This window comes from Squalius cephalus (genome assembly GCF_949319135.1).
Source record: "Squalius cephalus genome assembly, chromosome: 19".
Lineage (NCBI taxonomy): Eukaryota > Metazoa > Chordata > Actinopteri > Cypriniformes > Leuciscidae > Squalius > Squalius cephalus.
In genome coordinates, this window is record NC_137140.1 from 6,086,865 (window position 1) to 6,113,871 (window position 27,007).

The window sequence follows — 27,007 nt, forward strand, 5'->3', positions numbered from 1 at the left end:
ACAGTAAAAACAGAAATATTATGAAATATGATTACAATTAACTTACAATTTACAATAAAAAATAACTGTTTTCTATTGTAATATGTTTTAAAATGTAATTTATTTCTGTAATGAAAAGCCGTATTTTCAGCATCATCACTCCAGTCTTCAGTGTCACATGATCCTTCAGAAATCATTCTAATATGATGATTAGCTTCACAAGAAATATTTATTATTTTTTTATTATTATCAATGTTCAAAACAGTTTTGCAGTTTAACATTTTTGTGGAAATTATGTTTCTTTCTCAGGATTCATTGATGAATTGAAAGTTCAATAAAGAGCTATTATTAAAATGTATTAAATGTATTTATTAACTTTATTAAAGCATTTATTTAATTATAAATGTCTTCACTGTCACTTATGTCAACTGAATGCATCATCGATGAATAAAATGTATTAATTTCTTTTTCTTCTCCTTTAACTTACCACAAATGATTGAATGGTATCATTGTTTCCACAAAAATGTTATCGTTAATAATAAAAAGAACTGTTTCTTGAGCATCAAATCAGCATATTAGAATGATTTCTGAAGGATCATGTGACACTGAAGACTGGAGTAATGATGCTGAAAATTCAGCTTTGATCAGGAATAAATGACATTTAACAATATTCACATATAAAACAGGTATTTTGGTGAGCAGAAGATTGAAATGATTCCAAACGTTTGACAGTTACTTTATGTAAGTAAATAAATACTGTGGTTTTTAATAATAACAATACATTTATTTATAGATTTAAATAAATATAAATGATATAAAATATAATATACACATACATTTACTAAATACAATAAATAAAAATAATTATAAATGACATAAAATATAATATACTAAATCAATCAATCAATCAATCAATCCTTTGATAAGCTTTGATAATTTATATTTGTCTACAGAGCAAATTTCAAGAACCAAAAATTTATTTTAAGGTCATGAGAAACATACATTTAAGTGTGCCCAAACTTTTGATTGAAAGTATTTGTATGTATATACTAGGGCTGTCAAACGATTAATCGCGATTAATCGCATCCAAAATAAAAGTTTGTTTTTACATAATATATGTGTGTGTACGGTGTATAATTATTTTCTATATATAAATACACACACATGCATGCATATATTTAAGAAATATTTGCATGTATATACTGTGTATATATATTTATATTATATATAATTTATATTATATATAAATATTTTATATATAAATAACACATTTTTCTTAAATATATATGCATGTGTGAAAATAATTATACTCCATACACACACATATATTATGTAAACACAAACTTTTATTTTGGATGCGATTAATCGCGATTAATCGTTTGACAGCCCTAGTATATACATTTGTAAAAATAATATTTCAAAATATTATTTTACAGGACGAGTCTAGTCGCAACGCACAGGTCTCGAATCTCTCACGGAGGAGCGACGACAGTGGAGATCGAGAGAGGCCAGGCCTGGATTTATGTTTTATTATAAGTGACAGCAATCGTCCGTGAGGGGCTGCTGTCTTTTACATTTTATTATTAAATTGTGTTTTGAATGTTCGCCGGTTTCCGCCTCCTTCTTCCCATAACATCGAACATTGCTACATTTAACATCTATATATACCAAACACTGTTGAAAGACTGAACCTCAAGAGAGCGATGCGGTCGTCCATGGAGCCCACCAAAATGTCAGGATAATCATTTCCATCCATATCCATTCCTCCATTGAGAGAGTAGCCAAACGTCTGAAAGCCACTGGGACCTACTGCTTTCCCATCTATCACCTAAGAGAAAGAGCATACAGTAAATCAACCGTTCTTATTCTCACGCTCTAATACAAGGTCCAGATATGTCAGATATGATCATCTGTTGATCTATGGTCTATGATCACGTAATTATCAATGATATGAAACAGTAGGTAGCTGTAGAAAAGTCACTCCAAAATCTAAAGTAAAGCTGTTCCATAAAAATCCTATGATGTTTTGCTTTACCTGGCTGTATTCCTTGCTTATTCCATTTTTACTTCCCATCCATATAAAGACTTTCCCAGAGTCTTGGAACGGAGCACCAACAGCGAAATCTGAATGAACAAAACAAGACACAAACCCCACAACACGTGATTAACTCTCCAAGGCCTCCAGATGGCGGCATTATGAAATGAATCACATGAAATTACACACTTTGCATATACACTACCATTCAAAATGTTTTTGAAATAAATCTCATTTGTTCACCAAGACTGCATCTATTTGAAAAAAAAATACAGTAAAATCTGGAAATATTATTATGATTTAAAATATCTGTTTTGAATTTGAATATATTTTAAAATGTAATTTGTGATGCAAAGCTGAATTTTCAGCATCATTACTCTAGTCTTCAGTCACATGATCCTTCAGAAATCATTCTAATAAGCTGATTTGCTGAAATATTTCTTATTATTATCAATGTTGAAAACAGTTTTGCTGCTTCACATTTTGTGGAAACTGTGATACATTGTTTTTTCAGGATTCTTTGATGAATAAAGTTCAAATAACAGCATTTACAGTTTTTGAAATTTGAAACCTTTTTTTTTTAAAACATTTTTGAAAAGTTTTTGAAATTTTTGAAACCTTTCATAACATTATAAATGTCACTTTTGATCAATTTGATGCACCCTTGCTGAATACAAGTATTCAATTATTTTGAAAAACTCCACAGTGTACTTTTGAGCATGCTCATGTATACATAATATGATCATATTTTATGACAGCATACATTTTTAAAATGGCGTTTTCAAACAACTGCATATTCATAACAGGTGTGCTACCTTGAAATCCGTCCTGATTGACGTCCCCCACTGCGGCAACAGCAAATCCAAAACCTGAACCTTTTTTTTCCCCCTTCAGAACCAAGCTGGATTTTTCCTGGAAGGAACCGTTCTCGTTCATGAAGATGTAAACAGCTCCTCCCTCCTCCTTGTAGCGGTCAAAGTAGAACGGCGCTCCAACGATCAGGTCGTTCCAGCTACAACAGCATGAAACCACACAAATGACATGTTATGTCTGAATGACTCATGTTTATTTTCACAGAAGCTTTAGTAAAGAATGAGAAAGCTGCCAGATAAATGCATTCAGCCGTGTGTCTGTTGACATGCTCAAGTAATAAAGCTCAATGGGATCTTTGCAAGGGTGCATGGGGAACGTCAGACATGCTTTGATTTACTGTACTTCCTTTCAATTCACTGTGATGATAACAGATTACTTGATATGCAAACAGTGACATTGGCAAATTTCACCAATGGTGCAAAACTGTGTGACTAGCGCTTTTTCATACAGTGATGAATTGGATCCCATTGAATTTCTAACAAAAAAACAACTGAGATGTGTTCTTTTGAATATGTACACTTGATTTGGTGTGATATAAAATCAAATAAACATCAAATACTATGATATTATAATAAAAAAGACTTTTACAGTAACAATACGGTGATTGAGTTACACAGTGACCTACCCGTCATTGTTGAGGTCTGTTACCGCCAAGCAACTGCCAAAGTACGACCCTATTTGTTCTCCTGGGATCGTCATCAGTGGGTTAAGAACCAAATCTTGTTTTTCTGCCAGGATCACTGAACCCTTGAAATTGTCTCTGGGAGCCCCCGTCACCACAGTGTACTCGGAGCGATGCAGTAACTTCGTGTCCTCCAGCACAGAGTAACCTGAGGAAAGAGATGAGTGTTCTCAAACTGCGAAGTGTGTGACCAACTGTAGGCTGTCAAGCTACTATAAAGTTCATTTACAGTCAAGAGACTCTTTTGAGAAAGAAGGAAAAAGTTATGCTACAATTATTATTTTATTTTATTTTATTTTATTCAATGAAAACAGTGCTGTATTTATCTGAAACAAAATTATGAGAGACAACATTAAACAGCATTTATTTAAAGGCACACTGTGCAGTTTCTGTTTTTCTGAAACAGCGACCCCTAGAGTCGCTGTAGAGTACTTGTATTTAACGTTACTGTCGTAAATACCACTCACGCAGAGCCGTCTCTGCACTCTTCCGACCGTGCTTTCTTCGTCGACTCTGCAATGATTCACGTCTGAAATGCGTGCTAGTGTCTTCCATAGAGGCTGCTTCATATGTTGTTGATGTATGTGACGTCGTGCCATAAAGCAAGTCGTGATTCTAGATTTGTCGGGACACCACCTCTAAAACCTGCATTGCTGCGGCGGCGTTCCCCCCCCCCCCGCTTTGCTATCGGGATGATTCGCCCTACTACGAGTTCGTTTACCATCGAAATGATTTCGAAGCTGTTATATTAAGGTACAAATCTTGCATAGTGTGCTTTTAAATACACATTTAAACACAAAGACAGCATAATATTAAAAAATATTGATCAAATTATTAGAAGATGATTGATTGAATAACACTAAATACTAACAAAAACACTATTACATTTTATAAATATTACTGATATTGCTGACCAATTAACACTTTATACTTGATTCAATACGTGATCAATAATCGTACAATAATTTAACACTGAACACTAACAGTACAAACAAAAAACACTGTAATTAATGCATAAACATTACTGATAAAATTATTGTAAGATTATTCTTTAATATCCTTTGCTATATAGAAAAAAGACATGCAGCGTCATTCATTAAAATGCCATGCAGAAAACTGCAAAGAGATTCATATGAATCAGTGAGCCATTTTTTAATGGTTTCATTTAAAGGTATTTTATGCTATTTTAAAGGTTCCTAATTTTGGGGGTCTCTTACAATACGTTTGCATACATCCAAGATAAAAAAACACTTTAATTTTCTCATAATAAACCTTGCAGCATCACCTCATTTCTCAAAGAGTGTGAAAATTGTTTGTTCGAAGATTCCGTATCTCTAAACCCCTCCTCTCCTTGAGACTCTGATTGCTCTGATTGGTCAGACGACCAAGTCTGTTGTGATTGGTTTACCACTTACTAACTGCATGTTGGAAACAAAACGACCATTCCCATACCTGAATTTCAGCGCCGGAGGCTTCCTCAGCACTTAATACACGGTGATACGAGCAGTGACGATGGCGTCGGTTTTACCGTATCGATTTGGAAATGCATGCAATGTGGATTCGCAGCACTGAAAACATGATCTTCTCGACATGTCGACAACACAAACCAAACTCTTTCTGTCTCAGACTACAGTGTTTGTAGATGTTGTTTGCAGGCAGCCAATGAAGACCATAGGCTGGCATTATGCAAATTTGTTACATTGTTACGTAGGTTTGTAACAGGAAGTGAGACTGGAATTGCTGACGACTCATTTCTACAGTTCAGAATCGATTCTTTCTTTTAGGAGACAATCACTTTATTTGTTGTGCACTTTGATCATTTACATTCACTTACGACCTTTTACACTCACCAACAGCTACTAGTTATTTCCCAACGTTGTCAAGATGAGATTCACAGTAAAAAATCACAGTACATACCTATGTAGATGTTGAGCCTGTCCTTGCCTAGCATACTGAAGCTTCTTTCATTGGCATCTTCGTCAAAATCTGTGTTGTTGTCTCTGCTTTTCATATGGACAGTGCCTATAAACAGAAGAATTCCTTTTATTTTCAATATGACCCTCTTTTTATGTGATAATGTTGAGCTGACACACGCTAAAGAAGCCGGTGCATTTTCCACATGAACCATTTGTGGATTTTCCCATACTTCTTCTTTTACTCACCTTGCCACACAAAGCTGCCAGGGGTCCCAAAGTACACATCATTCTCCGTCATGCCCCCTGAGATGCCCATGTTACACATGCCCTCCAAGTTCTGGTCATAGTTGAAGTCGCACAGCTCGTAAGTGTCAGACTGCCAGTAATCAGAAGGGTCGTAGGTCAAGTCGTTTCCCCGCACGTAACATTTGCCCACCATACGCTGCTGTTCTTCAGCGCCCAGCAGTTTTTTCACATAGCGATGGCCACATGCCTGCCAACATGAAAGAAGAGTTGAACATGAGGAATTCTGATTAGTATTAGTATTTTGACCACAATATTTTCTAAAGGTCTCTTATGCTCACCAAGGCTGCATTTATTTGAGCAAAAATCCAGGAAAAACAGTTATATTATAAAATACTATTTCAGTTAAAAAGAACGGTTTTCTATTTGAATATATTTTAAAATGTAATTTATTCCTGTGATGCAAAGGTGATTTTTCAACATCATTACTTCAGTCTTCAGTGTCACATGATCCTTCAGAAATTGTTTCGAGATTCTTTGAAAAAATAGAAAGTTCAAAAGTAGAGTATTTATTTGAAATAGAAAACTTTGTTAACCGTATGAATGTCTTTACTATCACTTTTGATGTTTGAAGTTTAAAGGGATGGTTCACCCAAAAATGAAAATTCTGTCATCATTTACTCACCCTCAAGTTGACACAAAAGAAGACATTTTGAAGAATGCTGGTAACCAAACAGTTAATGACTTAAAGGTGCTCTAAGCGATGTCACACGTTTTTTAGGTCAAAACCTTTTTCGTCACACACAGCAAACATCTCCTCACTATCCGCTAGCTGGCTGTCCCCTGAACACACTGTAAAAACACACGTCCTCTGTAGACAGCCCAGGCTCCACAAACGGCAAGAAAATCAAACTGGCTCAGCCTGGACCACGAAACATAACAAACAGTGTTCCAGCCAATAACCGACAAGAATGGTTTGGGGGTGGGGGTTGGGGGGTTAGTGTGCGTGCACATGAAGAGGGGTTTGGGGAGTGGAGGAGAGAGAAGCATGAAGAAGGAAGTTAGCTAGAGGAGAGATGTCCAAGACAACGACAACGAATAACGTTAGAATTATATTCTCTTGAATTTTGATATGGCCGACACAAGACCAAAGAGACGATGTTCCGATGAACAAATAGCAAAGAAGAGGGAAAAGGAGAAGGAACTCGCGAAGTCCCGAATTTACATCGGAAAAGCCTGTTTCAGGAAGCACGGAAGGGAGGGGGAGGGGGAGGGGACGGGATGAGGAGGGAGGGTCGAGCTAGCCTCTGTTTTGTTTGACAATACTTCGAAAGTCAACAAGAAGTGACGTCACCCAACATCGCTTAGAGCAGGGGTTCCCAAATTTTTTAGCCCGCAACCCCCATGATAAATGCGCTGCTTCCCCACGACCCCCCCCTAATCATGAATAAAACATGTCTAATTATAATGGAAAGGATTAATTATTGCCTCTTCCTTTGACATCAGTGTGTATTTTACAAACTCTAAATGTATTGTTTTTTTTAGTACTTATATGTCTGAAACCTAAAATAAACATTATGTGGTTGAAAACACTGAAAAGTTGTGATATATGACAGCTCTGAGCGCGCCTGTCTCTGGCTCAGCGCCAGCCAACGCGCGAGAGCACATTTGAATTTCATGTCATGCACTGACCGTTCTAATCACATCGGTGTGATCGTACGCTCCAGGGACCAGCCTAGACTGATCACGTGTGATCGTACGTGCGAAAGGGTTAAATTAATTGCAACAAAAATATATAGGGCCTATATATTTTTTCCACTTTTTTTATAGAAATCATCTTGCGACCCCTGCGCCGGGGTCCGGCGACCCCCCGGGGGGTCGCGACCCCTACTTTGGGAACCACTGGCTTAGAGCACCTTTAAGCAGAAGATAGAAATTCATACAGGTTTGGAACACCCTGAAGGTGAGTAAATGATGAAAGAATTTTCATTTTGGGGTGAACTATCCCTTAAATGCATCCTCACTGAATAAAAGTATTAATTTCTTTTTCCACTAAGGTGATACGCCAGCTTCAAGAATATTTCCAACTGTAACCAAAGACATGTGAACCAGCTAATCAAGGTCTTCAAGCTTACTTGATAATGACAGGCCGGTGTGTAAAAGCAGGGTTTGAACTAAAGTGCATCTGACCTACTCATTGAGTCCGGAGTAGGGGTCCGACACTTACAATTCTGTCTGTGAATTTCAAGCGATGGTCTTGAAAATGTTCATACTAAAATAAAAGGGAACCAAAGATGGATCTCATCTCACCAGCACACGTCCTCCGTTCCTCTGACTGGCCACGGTCACTCCCAGCCACATGCCCTCCACCATCTCCGTTGACTGCGCTAGAGGAGAAACAAACTCCATCAGAGAGCAGATATTTTATTCCCTCAGTCTGCCTGTAAAGAGTATTTCATTACATCAAAATCTGAATGAGTTCGTTGAAGAGTTCATTGCTCAGTTTCTGGCTTGAGAGATATTCTCAAACAGAAATAATAATAACATTCGCATGTAGCCACATGTGAAAAGTAATGTCATTTCTAATTAGAGTTTTATTAGAGAAATAATGTACTTTAAAAGAATATACTGAATGTACGTTTTTCTGAGACTTAATTGCATGTTATTTACAATTATATTAAAATGTATTATAGATTAAATTTAAATTAAATGATATTAGTTACACTTAAGAGTGCTTTTGATCTGCTTAATTAGGAATTGATTTCATATTTACCTATATTTTCTTTGAAATATGGTTAAAGGTTACTGCTGATGTACTGACAAGCATTTATGGTAAACTAAAATAATCTAATGTCATTTCAATTGAAACTTGTATGTCATGTATTTCATATATTTGTAATTGCACATTTGTAATGATAAACATTAATTTAGTACGTTTAAAATATTAATATTAAATAACACTAGTTAAAATTATAAACAGGTACTTTACATGTGCTTTAGCATCAAAATTAGTGTACTTTAAAATATGTCAAAAGATTATTAAAACATTGTGATTTAAAATGTATTTTAAAGTGAAACATTTCATTTGACATTATTACAAAGTGCATTTTTTAAACTCACGAGTATCTCTTGAAGTGCACTTAAATTGGTGTGTTTATTTTATTGTATTATATTATCTGCAAGTACAGATTTTAAATATATACTTTTAAGATTTGAAGTACTCTACAAGTGCACATTCGTACTGAAATTGAATGCACTTTTTCTCAAGGGGAATGCCTCACTGTTAGCCTCATTTAGCTGCAGGGCAAGAACACGGAGGAACTTAGGAATTTGAAAGCTGTGACATATTTGTGATAAAATAAAGATACATGCTAGTCTTGTAAATAGCCATAATATTACCCATGAATTCAAAAGATATCAGGGGCTACGTGCTTTAATACATTTTCTGAAGCAAAATGATCTAGTGTGGTTGCTAGGGCATTGCGGTGTGTTTGGTAAGATACGTTTTTTTTTGTTTTTTTTAGCATACTTTATCCAACACAGAAAGTACTAAAGCTAAAAAGCAAACAAGAACTAATTCAATTCTTTAAATTTTACTAAAATGCTAGCTCTACTTTAAAGTCTACTTTAACTTTAAAGTTGCAGACCAAGTTACTTCCTGTGCTTTATGTGCTGAATGTATCAAGTTATTTCTTAACTGAATACCTGCCTGCAACATGAGCCAATTATCCTGACCTGATAGAGGAGAGAGAAAGGCAGGCTAGAGTAAAAAAGGTATTTTGAATAACTTGGAATGAGACACCACTCAGACTGGTAAATTTTATTGTTGCTGTGTTGAAGCTTGTTTTAACATTCACTTATGTCTAAAACGGGAGCAGGGAATTTTGGGAAACTGTCAGGGCTGTCTGAGCCCTCCAGATTATTATTTTTAGAGTGATATGCAGATGTGAGACACATTATCTAATCTGTGAACAGAATGCCTTAAATGTCCATAGTCCTTTGAGCTAACATTGTGAATGATATTTGTCTTCTAAAGCTAAAATGCCATCATAAATAAACCATCTACACTATCATTCAAACATTTGGGGTCAGTAAGATTTTTTTAAAATAAATTAATAATTTTGTTCAGCAAGGACACATTAAATTGATCAAGTAACAGTGACATTAAATACATTTATAATATTACAAAAGATTTTTATTCCAAATAAATGCTGTAATTTCTATTACTCAAAGAATCCTGAAAAAAAAAAAGGTTTCCACAAACATATTAAGCATCACAAGTTCAACTGTTTTCAACATTGATAATAAGAAATGTTTCTTGAACATCAAATCAGCATATTAGAATGATTTGTGAAGAATCATCTGACACTGAATACTGGAGTAATGTTGCTGAAAATTCAGCTTTGATCACAGGAATAAGTTACATTTTAAAATATATTCAAAAAGAAAAAACTTCTTTAAATTGCAATCATATTTCACAATATTATTGTTTTTACTGTGTTTTTGCTCAAATAAAAGCTGCCTTGGTGAGCAGAAGAGACTTCAAAAATATTTAAAAATCTTACCGACTCCAAACTTTAAAACGGTAGTGTATTTGATATATTTTCACAAATTAAATTATTTGTTCTTTTACATGATAAGCAATATAAATACCTACGTGCACTGATGAGGTCCATCCTCCTGCAGTCATCCTGTTCAGTAGTGACGGGACAATAATACACGGCTCCAGTTTCATTAATGTTGTATTTGCTGAGATTGGGCTGGGCTTTCTCTTGGGGCGCCCCGACTAAGAGCCTACAGAAAAACAGCAAATGCTGAATGAAAGACTTAGATTGATTGATACCACTGTGAAGCATGTAATGTCTTTTTTCGTAATACTGGCTTAAAGTCAACATTAAATGAAATTCATCCTATCTGTTTTCTAACTGCATATTAAAGACCTTATAAATCATTTATCTGTGCTGTTTTTTTTTACCTCGCAATGTTTATTCAAAATGTCATAACTGGACCTTCTAGTGTAAACGACAGACTTCTCTCTCATGATGTATACAGGACTTCTCCAATCATTTAGTGCAAACTCCACTTTTGAGTGCCACGCCCACATCTCAACATCCAATCAACAACCGATGCATCGATTCAAGTCCCCGCCCTACATTTGATCTTTTTCATTAATCCTTTACACTCAGAAGTACATCACAATAAGAAAATATCTAACACTACTTTCGTTTCAGAACAAATCTAACCAGAATTTTGTCTAGTTCCTGATTTAGATCAAACCCAGCACAAACTAACATACCTAAATACATGACCATAGGGGGTAAATTCTAAAGTGTATGGTCTAGAAAAGCAACGGAGAAAAGTAGGATTAGAGAAGGCAAACAAGCCCAGACCTGAAATGAAAGGCGCAGTGAAGACCTTTTATTTTCATTCCTCCCCTCTTGCAAGCTTTATGAGAATGAGTTGAGGATAAAGCGATTCAATAAAGCGGCAGAGACGTCCTGTAACCAAACACCTGCCACCATGGCATTTGATCAAATAACATACTAGAACAAAACTGCACCGGTTTGGACCTATAGGTATAAAAAAAAAAGCAAATGACACAAATATGTTAGCAAGCTGAAGTACGATTTATTAATAGTGATTGCTAAAGGCTCTTTCACATGACTCAGGGCTTTAGAGTCATGCATTGCTTTGGCCTTCACAGAAGGGTGTTAGAAAGTGGAACAGTAAAAGTAAACAGTGAAAATATCTTTCAAAATTCAGTATTAAAAACTAGCAATATCATAGTAACACCCTGGCAACTACCAACAACACCAAGTGGAAATTAGTTTAGCATGTTCTTTAGAATTTTTGTTGTTGTTGCAAAACTGTAAGATTTAAAAATAGTAAGGCTGAGTTGACAACCTATTGTTGACAATAATTTGATATCGTTTCCTTCTGTAAATCCCAAGATCAGTGCTAAGTTGATGCATGAACAAAGCTTACAAACTAAACATTATTTGTAGTGTGCCTTCCACCAATAATCACAATAAGTTTTGTGTTTCGTTACTTTAAGAAGCAAATGCTGCGTCCCAATTCGCCTACTCATACTGAGCCCTAAAAGTATGTACTGTTTTTGTGAAGAAAAAGTTCATACTTTTGAGTGTGTAGCAGAATAGTAGACAAGCTTTGGAAGTGACATACCACTTCGTCATGATTGCGTCTTTAACGGACAGCTCTGTCAATCATGCATCCTTTCACCGTTTAAAATGCCTCGGCAATCATCTTGTCACAGTTAAAATCCTCCATGTTCAGTTCAGTCGCGGGTATTTCATTTCATTTCATTTTCAATTCAACTTCCAGTTGTGGGTATTTCATGCGAAGACACTCCTCATGTGTTTGCATAATGATGTATATAAAGGTTAATGACCAAACGTATCTTGTTTTTCTATCGAATGAGTAAACACAACAAAAGGTTACATGTACACTAAATAAACATAAAAAAAAGAAAGATATAAGGGGAAACATACAAAGTATCTTTATAAAAGTTCACAATGCTGTTGTAGATGACATATAATGTGGATAACAATAAATAAATATCCTTTCGTTAGTTTTGATACTGATTATTTATCACTCAAACCCCTTTATCTAAACCTCTCTACTTAACCATCGGTCTCGCACATCTGCCATGTTTAGTTTTTTAAACACGTTTTACCCATGTTTGTAGTTCTAATCAAATACTTATCCAACACGCTATGGGTTGTGGGCAATATTAGCCGTTAGAGTGTGCACGGATCTGCACTTCGGATTCTAACCTGAAAAAGTAGACCATCCAGGTATCTTTGGAATACTCATTTCAACATACTACGATTTGGAACACACTAATCCTAATACTATTTAGGACGGATGGTATGCGAATTGGGATGCAGCTAAAGTCTCAGCTTTCAATTTCTGTACATTTTATCATGACATTCAAACTATACGTGCTATTTTGTCAAGCTGAACTCAAGCGATTATCTGCTCTAACGTGGGATATTCACAGCTCATGTGATCTCAACATGTCTGCCTCCATGAGGCGTCCCACTCACTAGTAGGCTAATGATATGAATGAGTCTGTATTTGTCACGGTTCATGAATTCACTGGTTTCTTCGTGTCTCGTGTATTTGTTGTTTTGTGTGTGTGGGTGTGTGTGAGTGGGCGTGGCTGCTCGTTTAGTTGATCAGCACTCCACCTGATCTCATTCCCCTCATCAGCTACCATTAATCATCTCTGCTATATAAACTCATCGCACTCTCCTTTCCCTGTCAGATCGTTGGTTTTGGTGTCCTCAGTGTTTTGTCGTCGTCAGCTCTTCCAGTTCCTGTTCCAGTTCCTGATCGTGTCCTGTTCGGTGTTTTCGTGGTGTTCGTCGTGTTGGATGTTCACTTCACTGGATTCACCGTCACCTGTCTTCACCTCCACGCTGACCATCAAGTCCCTGCGCCACCAGCCCACCCGTGTGTTTTTGCTGTGTCTTCTGACCAACAATAAAAGAGTTTACTTGCATATTGCTTCCGCCCCTGAATTATGACAGAACGATCTGACCAGACGATGGGAGCAGCAAGTGGATCCTCTTCGCTTGATGACTTCATCAGAGTAACCATTTCTCGGATAGAGGCTCAAGAGAGGACATCTACGGAGTCGGGTCGGGCCATTCAAGCTCTCGTGGCGCAGGTGTCCGAGCTCACCCAGCAGCTTCAACATCTACGAGCTCCCACTGCGCCACCACCCACACCGGCCGCTCCCCCAGTTCCACCATCAAGCGCCTCCCAGTCAGAACCCCGTCTACCGGTCCCTGAACCCTACAGTGGTGAGCCGAATTTTTGCAGAGCTTTTCTAACACGCTGTACTATGCATTTCTCTCTGCAACCCAGAACATTTGCCACAGAACAAAGCAAAGTGGCATTCGTACTCACACTGCTGACTGGGAGGGCAGCTCTGTGGGGGACGGCGGTGTGGGAGAATCAAGATCCGTGTTGTGCCTCGTTCCAGACACTCGCCGCCGAGATGAAGATGGTGTTTGACCGCGCGGTCGCGGGAAGAGAAGCAGCACGAACCCTGGCGGATCTCAAGCAAGGAAGCAGATCCGTATCAGATTATGCCATTGAGTTCCGGACCTTGGCGGCTGAGTGTCAATGGAACGAGGAAGCGCAGTGGGACATGTTCCTGCATGGGCTGGCTGACCGCGTCCTGAGAGAAATCTACGCGTTGGATTTACCCGCTACACTCAACGGACTCATCGACCTGGCGCTTCGCGTGGATTCTCGTCTCTCTTGTGTTGAACGGATGAAGTTACCGGTTCGGGCTTCAACCACCGTGGAGACCACGTAAGCCAGCGGCGCGGACGCGGTAAGCCCCGTCTACGATCACGAGCCCATGCAGGTCGGGCGAGCTCGGCTTTCCCGGGAGGAGAAGGAAAGGCGGAGATCCCAGGGCCTTTGCCTGTACTGTGGGACTGCTGGTCACTTCGCTTACAACTGCCCGGTAAAAGGGCAAGCCCGGCAGTAAATCTGAGGCTACTGTCGGGTGGGATCTCCGCTGAGAAGACCTCATCAACATCAACTCTCCTTCCGGTAAGACTTAGATGGTCAGCCAACACTCACGACTGTCTTGCACTTTTGGATTCCGGGGCAGAAGGTAACTTCATGGACTACACATTCGCTCACAAGATTCACGTTCCCCTGTTACCACTCACCCATTCCATTGCTGTGCACGCCCTCAATGGTCAAGCCCTTCCCACCATCGCATTCACCACTGGACCCATTACACTCACTGTATCCGGCAATCACACAGAGACTACCTCATTTTACATCCTGGACTCCCCCCTGGCACCTGTCATTCTCGGTCACCCCTGGCTAATCAAGCATAACCCCAAAATTGACTGGCAGCAGAGATCAGTGTTGGAGTGGAGCAGTTTTTGTCATGAGTCCTGTCTTGCGTCTGCCTGTCCGTCTGTTATTGTTTCTGCTTTTCAGGAGGAGGCAGTGGATTTATCAAACGTGCCCACGGAGTATCTGGACCTGAAGGAAGTGTTCAGTAAGTCTCGGGCTGCTTCTCTCCCTCCGCATCGTCCCTATGACTGTGCAATAGATCTACTGCCAGGTACGTCTCCGCCTAAAGGCAAGCTTTACTCTCTATCTATTCCCGAGATGGAGGCCATGGAGAAATATATTTCTGATTCTCTGGCATCCAAATTCATCCGACCTTCCTCTTCTCCTGCGGGGGCGGGGTTCTTTTTTGTGGGGAAGAAGGACGGTTCTCTGCGACCTTGCATTGATTACCGAGGGTTGAACAACATCACGGTAAAGAATACTTATCCTTTTCCGTTGATGTCTTCAGCCTTCAAGAGGTTGCAGGGAGCGTCGGTCTTCACAAAACTGGACTTACGTAACGCTTATCATTTGGTCCGCATCAGGAAGGGGGATGAATGGAAGACTGCGTTTAACACCCCCAGGGGGCACTTTGAATATTTGGTTATGCCTTTCGGGCTGTCCAATAGTCCAGCAGTCTTCCAGGCACTCGTCAATGACGTGCTGAGAGACATGGTCGATCAGTTCATTTATGTCTACCTGGATGACATATTGATTTTTTCTTCGTCTCTCCAGGAACATGTTCAGCACGTCAGACGAGTGCTTCAGAGGTTGTTAGAGAATGGTCTTTTTGTCAAGGCGGAGAAATGCGCTTTTCATGCACAGTCTGTTCCTTTCTTAGGGTACATTGTGTCGTCTGAGGGGATGCGCATGGATCCTGAGAAGGTTAAGGCTGTGGTGGATTGGCCAAGTCCAGATTCCCGTAAGGCCCTACAGAGGTTTCTGGGGTTCGCCAATTTTTACCGGCGGTTCATTCGCAATTTCAGCCAACTAGCCTCACCTCTGACCGCCTTGACCTCCCCCAGAACTACGTTCAGGTGGTCAGACGCAGCCGAGGCTGCGTTTGCCAAACTGAAAGGCCGCTTTGTTTCAGCCCCCATCCTAGTTACCCCTGATCCATCACGTCAGTTCATGGTGGAGGTCGACGCGTCAGAGGTGGGGGTAGGTGCAGTGTTATCCCAACGTTCTCCTACAGACGACAGAATGCATCCGTGCGCGTTTTTGTCTCATCGTTTGTCCCCTGCCGAACGTAATTATGATATTGGTAACAGAGAGTTGTTGGCAGTCAAGTTAGCATTGGAAGAGTGGCGTCACTGGTTAGAAGGGTCGGGGGTACCTTTTATCGTATGGACCGATCATAAGAATCTGGAATACATTAGAACCGCTAAAAGATTGAACTCTAGGCAGGCTCGGTGGGCACTTTTTTTCGGACGTTTTGACTTTACTCTCTCGTACCGCCCGGGCTCCAAAAACATCAAGCCCGATTCTTTGTCACGTATTTTTGACCATTCCGATCGCCCGTCTACTCCCGAGTGCATTTTTCCGGAGTCCCTAATTGTCTCCACACTCTCATGGGAGGTCGAATCGAAGGTCAGAACGGCCTTAGAAGGGGTAACGCCTCCGCCCGGTTGTCCACCGAACCGGTTATTTGTGCCAGAGCAATTACGGTCCAACGTCATTCAGTGGGGTCATTGTTCCAATGTGGCTTGTCATCCAGGAGTCAGTCGTACCACGTCTTTAGTTAAGCAACGATTTTGGTGGCCACGTATGGCTCGTGACGTTCACAGTTTTGTTTTGGCTTGCTCAGTTTGTGCCACTGGTAAGACTTCCAATCGACCCCCAGATGGGCTCCTTCAACCGCTGCCGATCCCTTCGAGACCCTGGTCCCACATCGCTCTAGATTTTATCACCGCCCTCCCACCCTCTCAGGGTAACACGGTAGTTTTGACCGTGGTGGACCGATTCTCGAAGGCGGTCCATTTCATTCCCTTGCCCAAATTACCCTCAGCCAAGGAGACAGCGGTAACAGTCGTTGACCACGTCTTTCGGCTACATGGCCTCCCGACAGACGTGGTCTCCGACAGAGGACCCCAATTTGTGTCCAAATTTTGGCAAGAATTTTGTAGATTACTGGGTGCGACTGTTAGTCTGTCCTCAGGGTTTCATCCCCAGAGCAATGGCCAAACTGAGAGAGCCAACCAGGATTTGGAGAGAACGTTGCGATGTTTGGTCTCCAAGAATCCTTCCTCATGGAGCCAACGACTGTCAATGGTGGAGTACGCCCACAATTCGTTACCAGTATCATCTACGGGCCTATCGCCGTTTAAGTGTAGTCTAGGTTACCAGCCACCAATTTTTCCTAGTCTGGAATCCGAAGTCGCGGTCCCCTCCGCTCACGCCTTTGTCCAGAGGTGTCGCCACACTTGGACTAGAGCCCGCGAGACTCTACTCCAAGCGGGAGCGCGCACCAAGGCTAAAGCCGATCGCCACCGGTCTAAGCCTCCCGTATACGTCGTTGGTCAAAAAGTGTGGCTTTCTACTAAGAACATTCCTCTCCGCTCCGTCTCTAATAAGCTAGCTCCCAAATTTATTGGCCCATTCACTGTCACTAAAATTATTAGCCCGGTGGCAGTCCGCCTCAAACTCCCTCCAGTGTACAGGAGGATTCATTCCGTCTTCCATGTTTCCAAAATCAAGCCCGTGTTTCGTTCTCAGTTTAATCCGCCCGTCCCGGTTCCCCCCCCGCCGCGTCTCGTAGAAGGGGAACCTACGTATTCGGTTAATCGCATTCTGGACTCAAGGCGGAGGGGACGCGGATTCCAGTACTTGGTGGACTGGGAGGGTTACGGTCCGGAGGAGAGGAGTTGGGTTCCTGCCAGAGACATCCTGGATCACTCTCTTATCGATGATTACAATCGACAGGTAAGGGAGTCTGGGGACGCCAGGAGGCGTTCCTAGGAGAGGGGGTACTGTCACGGTTCATGAATTCACTGGTTTCTTCGTGTCTCGTGTATTTGTTGTTTTGTGTGTGAGGGTGTGTGTGAGTGGGCGTGGCTGCTCGTTTAGTTGATCAGCACTCCACCTGATCTCATTCCCCTCATCAGCTACCATTAATCATCTCTGCTATATAAACTCATCGCACTCTCCTTTCCCTGTCAGATCGTTGGTTTTGGTGTCCTCAGTGTTTTGTCGTCGTCAGCTCTTCCAGTTCCTGTTCCAGTTCCTGATCGTGTCCTGTTCGGTGTTTTCGTGGTGTTCGTCGTGTTGGATGTTCACTTCACTGGATTCACCGTCACCTGTCTTCACCTCCACGCTGACCATCAAGTCCCTGCGCCACCAGCCCACCCGTGTGTTTTTGCTGTGTCTTCTGACCAACAATAAAAGAGTTTACTTGCATATTGCTTCCGCCCCTGAATTATGACAGTATTTTGCTGAACATGATTTTAAATGTATTTTTCACTTCATTACGTATAAAGCTTTTTATAAGTACAAATTTGTGTTTTTAAACAGTTTCCTTCCTTGTTTCAATGTTAACTTTCACCTACAACTGCAACATATTTGCCCTTGGAGCGAAGAATTCAGCTTCTGCTCTGAGAGCGTGTGAATGATGTCATGAGAGACAGGGGAACTGTTTCTGAGCCCTGAGGACACTCACTATCACCAGGTGTCACTGCAGTGATCTTAGCTCGAACAGTTTGGATTTGTTGAGTTGTAAAACTCGAGCCCATGCCTCACTGATAATAGAGGATAAACTGGTGTGTGTCCACTTTTCTTAGACAAACTGAGGTGCAGTATCTACTATCTGAGATCCTTCCTTATTTTAGAAAAGCAAGAGTGTAGGGTGACTATCTAGTGGACGTCTGAGTGAGACTATTGGCACCATAAATGGTGCAGAGTGCAGTTTGCTCATGTTCAGACAAGACCCCCACAGTAAAATGGCATTACAGGAATTTTTCACAGGTGAGAGTTCTGAACCAAACCTATAATCAGTCATGACTAATATTTGCCAGTGGTTTTTGCAGGAATGACTCTCCTCCCCAAAATTGGAGTACCTGTCTCATACTAGCACCGATACCCTGCTGCTTACATTAGTGTTTACACTGAGCAAACCGCAGAGGAGGGAGGAACACTTACAGAAAATAACTGAAACAAAAGCTCCAAAACTCCAAAAACACACCTAAACATACAATTCACTGCAGATTCCAGCTTAAATGAACACTAATGGCAGAGAAACACCAATAACTTGTATTCATTTTCACACAAATTATGATTACAGGGCGAGATTATCGATTAATAAAGACATTTTTTGCACGGTTCCTTGCACAATAACACTTTTACCATAGTGCACGATTTGTAATCTAATACATTTTGATCTTTGCATCATATAACCAGCTCCATATGCATTGCTTTTCTGATGTAGTAAACTTCCTCGGTGCTCACATGATACACACACCATTGCACTTGTAAAACACAAGACACTGTAAAGAGCTCAAGCACTTGTAGAAGCAAGCTAAAATGGCATTGTTGCTTCAGCAAATGTATTCTTATGACACGTTTACTTTTGTTAACACTATCAGTTAGGATAAGGGTAGGATTTGTGTGGGTGGTACATTATTTTCAAATGTGATGGAGAATTAGCCTATTAGCTTCTCTAACTGGACATTACATTTCTGAACTGCCGCAATACGTACAACCAACTTAATAAAACATGGCCAGATTAACGTTCATCTGTTTCAGTACTTTGAATGTGATTTTAGCACAACTCACTAGACACTACACTTTGAAAGTATCGTGAAATGTAGGAATGCCACCACAGTCACATTTAATGAACCTGTGTTGCATTTTTCACATAAAGCTATTGGTATGCTATGCATTAACACTGTAAATTGTAAAATTGTTTTGTCAAATAAAGAAGAGTTGAACAGCTGGGATTAAAATTCCAGAAACATTTCTGCCTGAAAAAACAAAAACAAATCAAGGAGCCTTAAGAACATAGGAACTCCAAGGCACTCGAATTATGTTGAAAAAATTGAAAAAGCCTTTATTTTATTCATGGCTTAAACATTAAAATTAGTGACAGATACACCTACGCGTTGCGGCTTTACATGCCTTCGTCAGGGTGTGTGTGACCGAACAAATCAAGGAGCCATAGGGTTATATGAGTCACAGGATCACAAAGTCACATGGTGTTCGACTTGAAGCAGTGCTGTGCAGACCGACTGGTGTATAACATCAAAGTAATGCGACTCGAGCGTACTGTTCAGCTAAATTGAGAGCTGTGTTAAGTGTGTCAATAGTGACACCAAACAAAACTGTGTTAGTAATGACTGTTTTCTCACAGGTTTCCTGAACACTCCCTTCATACCCAAATGCCTGATGCATTAACAAAAAAGAGCTTCTGAGAGTCAACAAAGTATATATCCACTTCAAATATGTTGTTTTGTATTTTATCTGTTCTCAGTCGCTGTATCAGTGACTGAGAACAGCAAGTATCAAGCGCGAAATGCAAGTAACTTTGTGGGCGGGTCTTGGGCGCTGTTGCTATTATACCGGCGGGATAAATGACTCTTGTGCCCGACGCAAATCTAAAATGGGTTGGTCTGAAGTAGCTACATTACTCATAGGTGTGGTTTGGGCGTAACGTGAAATAAACCAATCAGAGCGTCATCTCACATTCCCTTTAAGAGCAGGCGCGCTTGTTCCATGGCGGATTGCTATTATAACGGCGGATTTGCCAGACACACGCCAGGAGCGGTTCACAGCCGAGGAGACCGACGTTCTCGTCAGGGCCGTTAAAGACAGAAAACTGACACTGTATGGGGATGGGAGAAACCCACCCAAATTAGCTTCGGTTAAACAGGCGCATGATAATTTGGGTAAATGTGTAAGCAAGATTTATGCCTATTTTTTCACATCTTCATGGACACAACAATGATTTCCCTCGTGTGGAATATTTTTCCTTGTAATAATGTATGGTTTTCTAAAAATGAGAACTGCTGCGTCTGTGTGTAGATGAGATAAGCAAAGTGCATGCGTGTTGTGCACACGCTACATTGATTATGGCCAAGCATGCACCCTTAAAATAGCATATGAATAACATGCGCAACGCGCCACTGACTTTAGACTAGGTTTTTCCTGGTCAGTGGCGGAACTGTTTTCTAAACCTGCAAAATAGCACCAGGGAACGTTTGCGCCAGAACACGCCTCCTCTTTGCACTGAACCGGCCCCAGGTGCGCAAATGCATTTCCTAGTTTATCAACGTGCGTCTGTGGAGGGAAAAGTCCGCTGTGCGCGGGTGCAAAATAGGAATGATACATGCGTCGGTGTACAAAGTCAATTTCGCTGGGTGCAAGATAGGGCTCACTGAATGTTACAGCACATCAAATGCTGCCTTTGGAATTGCCATAAATTCAAGTTTACTAGTAGGAAACTGGACATGAATCCATGAAAAAGATGCATTTATAACTGGGACACTCAGGGATCATTTTGATACCCAAGTTTCCAAGTTGAGCTGGCCATAAACTTTAAACATGGCAGAAGAAAGAACAATTGCTGTAGTGAATGATACATTTTATACGTTTTCCCCACATCTACATTGCTTTCTCTTGCTGTTCCAGCCATGTAAATTTGTATATATAAATAACCATATGAATCATATTGTATGTATTTTACACAGCGAAAACAGCATTTATTTAACTGAAATTCAGGAATTGTCAGCAAGCTAACTATAGCATGGTGAATGTATAGGCCTACTATTGCACGGTAATGTTTATGTTGCCAACGAACGGATGCAACATTTTATTCACAATTGGATATTGACTAAATATCTTCTTTAATCTATACATATTGGCTTTAATAAGATTTCCCCATAAAATAGGCAAGAATGAACCTGGTGTCCTCCATAGTTCTCTCTGACAACAAAGCCCTTGAACTCGTAATTACGACTTTAGAAGTGGGAAGTGGGTCATTTCCGACAGCATGTAATAGCAGCAGTAAAGGACCTCATTGACTTTCATTGTATCGACAAAAATAAATCTTTAACTTTAACTTTTGCCAACAACCACAGCAGTCTGTGAAAAAAGAAAAAAAGAAAAAAACATAAAGCATGACCTCAGTTTGTCCCAGTAATGCTGAGAGGAATTAGGGCATGCCATGCTATGCTAATCTGAGAGCAGGGGTGTTTAGTGAACTGTGAGACATTAAGATCATGCACCTCTGGCTTAGCTTCACACTACTTTGTGACTTACAGGCCCAATGTAAAGCTGTTCACTTTTTTGCATGATGTAAGGTGGTTTATGCTTAGTAGTTACTAGTTCAAAGTATCAGTAGGTTGAAGGATTGTCAACAATAAAAGTTCTGTCATGAAACTAAATGGCGTAGGCTGATAGGTTCGTAACTCAATCTTCTTGCAATCACATAGTTCTCTATAGGGCACAGCTGATTGGTTCCTGCTGTATCAGTAGCAAATGAGCTTGCTGCTCAACCTTAAAATACTGGTCATTTGCTGTAGCAATTGCAGCGCACTTTCAGAAACCCTTCATCTTCCCCAGCTCCACCTCTATAGATCTGCTACGGGGAATTCATGTATGCTATATTGTACAGCCGCAGCGTGTCTTAATTGCTCACAAGTCCCGTACTTGCTTTGCAGCAGCAAAAGCAGCAATAACCAACAGCAGCAGTGTAGCAGATTTCAAACATATCACATTATAACATTAACACCCGCCAACCCGCCAAATGCTGGTGTATTTCAGCAGGGGCGTGTAACTCAGTCACTCCTACTAACCAGTAACCATTTTGGCGGGTTGAATTTTATAAAATATAGGCCTACATTATATACATTTTTTATTTGTAGTCTTTTAAAAAGGCATCTGAAATAATAAACTAAGTGCAATGTAGTGATTTTTCGATACATATCGATACTGAAATATCTGAAACTCTTCCGCAGGATACACAATACCAGCTGCACGTTCTCGCTCTCTCATCTCTCTGACACACAAACCTGTATCCCTTTACTTTTTTCGGCGTGGGATTATGCATATTGCGCATAATTTTACTCATTCCCGCAGATTTTGTGCTCACAACCAAAAAGCACGCACATAAAGAAAATTATATTGGCTATATCAAACAGTAAGTGGCAGCAGCCTAATATACCGGCTGCCAAATGATGAGATAATATTAAAAATGATGACTATGGCAGTTTTTCCTTATGGTATTGATGTCAAAATTGTGGCCAGTGAAAATGCTGAATGGCTAGTAACTTTGGAAAATCACTAGCCACAGTGGCTGGTGAGCAAAAAAGTTAATGTCAAGCCCTGGACATATCCATTACCATGCCAAACACTCTGAGAGCTGTCATGACAAAAATATCTTTTTTTCTATACATATTGTTACTGAAACATTTAAAATGGTTTCACAACTCATTTTCAAATCTATTTTTCAAGGTACTGTATTGGAGTTAGAAATTCCTCTATCGTGACAACACTAGGTTGGGATTGTGATGAATGAGCCCTGTGAAAAAGTGACAGGCTTACTGATCCTTACTGAACTCCTCAGAGTAGATACTCTGACATGTTGCTTGATACTGCACCAACACATAACAACTTATGGCTTAGCTAATGGCATGAGTTTGGAGCAAAACTACCTGTTTTTCAAGAGTGGTGGATGGGGGGCAGGATGGAAATGAATTGAATAGTTATGCAAAGCAGGCATCTCATTCACTCAGTGCACACACAAGCAGCGTTGTGATAAGGCAAAACCCAAACAACCTGCATGGCTCAAGATCACTATAAGCAATGTATGTTCAACTAAACCAGTCAAGAATGGAACGTAGACATCTTATCGAGATGAATCAGTGAACTTTATGCTCGTATGGAAATATGATCAGATTCGATCAGGTGATTCACACAGTTGTCAGAACATGTCAAAATAGAAAACATTTTCCATTTTCCATTATTTTCAAGTTATCCCAAATTAGTTTTCAAAAAACTTTTTATTTTTACTTACTTGCATTGTTTTTTGTATATTTGATTTTTCACAAATTGAGAAAAAGTATTATCATAGAAGTATTTGTTCTAAGTAATAGTACTAAGTACTAATACTGCCTATTTATATCAACCTACACTTTGAATTTGCGTTTATTTTATGAATTAGCCTGAAGGGCAGAAACAGCTCCATGACAAAACTGGCACAAGAGTCAGACAAGCCTAAAATAGCTGAAAACACAGTCACGCCAGGGCTCCTTCTCCACTCCGAAGTTGATTCTCTCTATAAATAGATTGTTCAATGAATTTAATTATTGGTGATTGGATTATTCAGTGAAGTTCCCCGCTGACCAGATTTTCATTTCTGTACAAATACCGTAAACAGGGTAATACAACCACTCAGATGGCATATTGAATTTGACAATACAAGCCGGGAACAAAGTCCTTAATCTATTTAGCCTTTTGTAAATGGCATAATTACAACTCTGAGCAGGAGAGCCACAACCTGACTATGGAGCATCAATCAACATTACTGCCATATAACTGTTCAGAAATTCATTCAATAAAAACGTTAAATAGTACCACAAAGCAAGTGTGGAGGTTTCCCCAAGGAAGAGAAAGTATAATTGGTGAAAAATGCCATATGTTTCCATATTTTTTATATTTTCCATATTACTCTTTCTCTTGTCTGTCACTATGCATGGATAACTGGTTTGGTTCGTAATAGATCAACATTGATTAAAGTCCCCCTGTGGAGAAAATCAAGCTTTTAATGTTGTTTTATATGTCTATATTGTGTTTTTAATATACTTTAATCAAACCATGTGCAAATTCACAAGTCAACACCATTGCTGAGTATTTTCTTTTTAAAACTGCAGTGAACCAAAGACAATCTCAAAAACGCGGTTTGAAAGTGGTGTTTCTGACGTCACAAACTAACCAATCACGTCAACGTGTGATCGTCAACGAACGGATCTCTGAGCTGCTGTGAGTGAGTGGAGGCGGGGCTAATAAGCATATTGTATGTTTTATACTCAGCAAAAAAATAGCCTGTATTTGACCAAAATTCCAGAGTCGTCAGCAAGCTGACTAAGGGTACGTTTACACGACAACGATGCTTTTTCCTTTTAGTTTTCCGCGTACAGACGACACTGTTGTCAAAATGATTCCCATTCACACGGATCCGCGAAAACGTCTAAAAACCTTTTTTTCTGCTGCCAGGCAATTAGTTCAGTCAGGACCACTTTGAGAATGAAATTTATTGACAATCTTTGGATTTGGCGAGAGGCCCTAAGGTGCTCGAGCTGCCATTCTAGACAGCTTGAGATACATCCTTGAGATACATCCTTGAGACACAAATCCCCCCAAGCCGTTTAATAAATGTTTCTTAGCATATGTCTACAGAATGGGATACAATGATTACGTACATAGAGTTTCTATACAGAATCCACTGTTCTATTATGAAGATGCTAGGAGGTGAAGGGGTGGAGGTGGGTGTAAATGTCTGTGCGACAGACTGCGGAGCATTTGTTGAATGAGCTTAAATACTATAGTAGATTAGAGTAGGTGGAGTAAAAAATCAGCTGAGCGTCAGCTGCTTTTGTTTAGCGATCAGTGGTCTGCCTGAACTACGCTTAAATTCCATTCGATCACTCAAGCTCTATATGTAACACATAATACACGTAATACGCATGTGCATGATGTCATCGTCTTCAGAGATTCGCGTTTTTGTTGTTTACACGGAGACCGTTTTCAAAAACTTGCACTTTGAAACACGTTTTCAAAACTTTGCGCTTTCAGGCACCCAAAACGCTGTTGTCATGTAAATGAACGGCCAAAACGCATAAAAAGTTATAGATTTTTAGTTGAAAACGGTGTCGTGTAAACAGCCCCTAAAGCACTTGAATACAGTGAGGAGCTCGTAATCATGACTTCAGAAGTGGGTAGTAGGAAATCTTCGATAGCACATGAAAGCAGCATAAACACCTTAGCAACTACCTAGCAATCTCTCACAATCCCTTTAGCAACCATGAAAAAAGGTAAATGTTTTTAACCTCTTTAACTAAAAATTTAACCCCCATTCTTTGCATTTTTCTTCAAACAGTTTTCAACTTTCAGATAAGGACATTTTTTTTGACATAATCAATGAGATCTTCGTTACAGAAATTTAACCGAATATTTACTGAAAAAAAAAAACATGTGTTTCCACTCATTTGTTGCAAAGTCTTGTTTGTGTTACAACTGCAAATCTGAGCGTTCTTTCATGGTTTTGATCTTTTGCCTGTTCATTGGATTACCTTGTTTGCCTGTGTTTCTTGGACCTTGTTTTATGTTTGGATTGTTTGCCTGTATTTTTGACCATGTGCCTGTTTCTGGATTACGACGGTGAATTATCCTAAATAAAAGCTGCGTTTGGATCTTCAGCCGTGTCAGAACAGTTCTTAACAGAAATGATGCTCCAGTTCCAATGTTGACACTAGCAACATCCAGAGCTGTTGTTGTGTCTCTCAGGTGTGTGTCTACAATACAGGCACATCTGTCAGTGGCTTTTCAAGCAGGCAAACATCCTGTAAGAGCAGCACCAACCACCATTAGTAGAAGAGACACAGAGGAAAAGAAATCTGTTATCAAACACGCCATCAGCAACCATAAAGAGAAGAGATGGAAACACCTCCAATAGACAATTTAACATCCTGAAGAGAATCCCCCACCACAAAGCATTTTAATTCTATTAATTAAGAGCATGTCAACAAATAAATAAATGGCTAAAAATAACTATAAACACTATAAACTTTTCAAATGTTATAACATTATATTAAGTGATCTCTCAATGATTATCAATGGTCCTCTATATTATTAGAATTCTGTAATAATTGACATATTTTCTCAATTAATCTTTCTCACTTTAATCAAGAAGCCCTGGGCCTGTATTTCTCAAGCTTCTCAATGTGCCATTTTAGTCTTAAGTGCTGAGAATTCATGTAATTTACTCCTACTTTCAAACGTATAAAAGCAAGTAATTACATTTCTTAAAGCTAAGAATCACTCTTACTCTCCCAGTCATTTAAGACAGCTCGAGAGGTCTCTCAAGTGGCTAGGAGTTGCCAGTGGGGGCTTGTGAAGGCACTGAGGAGACAAGAGACGTGAGCGAATCTTTCAGGAGAGGAAGAATGTTTTTGTAATGTTTGACGACGAGCAGTTAATCAAACGGTATCGTTTGGACAGAGCAGGCATCATCTTTGTCAGTGCTGGTTAATGTTGGGCTGAACTTGCCTTTTATGTCATGTTTCTGCTGTTCGACTAATTCAGCACGCAGTTGCGCTTCTTCCTCCCGCCAGTTCGGTTTTCTTTTGGAATCCATGGTGATTGATTATATCATAAAATCTAGGCTATATATAGGCAGGTCAG

General features: G+C 39.8%; 1 protein-coding gene across 3 annotated transcripts in view; it reads right to left on the reverse strand.

The window, feature by feature from the left end:
- Positions 1-27,007, reverse strand: part of itga3b (integrin, alpha 3b) — a 56,059-nt gene that overhangs the window by 19,104 nt on the left and 9,948 nt on the right. For 2 of the 3 annotated variants that reach the window (XM_079850929.1, XM_079850928.1), the window contains exons 2-9: positions 10,386-10,522; positions 8,039-8,115; positions 5,732-5,978; positions 5,487-5,591; positions 3,513-3,717; positions 2,830-3,026; positions 2,015-2,103; positions 1,671-1,807 (exon numbers count right to left, since the gene is read on the reverse strand). In XM_079850929.1, the coding sequence (XP_079707055.1) occupies positions 1,671-1,807; positions 2,015-2,103; positions 2,830-3,026; positions 3,513-3,717; positions 5,487-5,591; positions 5,732-5,978; positions 8,039-8,115; positions 10,386-10,522 (1,194 nt within the window). Of the gene's footprint in view, positions 1-1,670; positions 1,808-2,014; positions 2,104-2,829; positions 3,027-3,512; positions 3,718-5,486; positions 5,592-5,731; positions 5,979-8,038; positions 8,116-10,385; positions 10,523-11,118; positions 11,299-27,007 lie in introns of those variants that run through there. The other variant, XM_079850930.1, reaches the window with a different exon arrangement.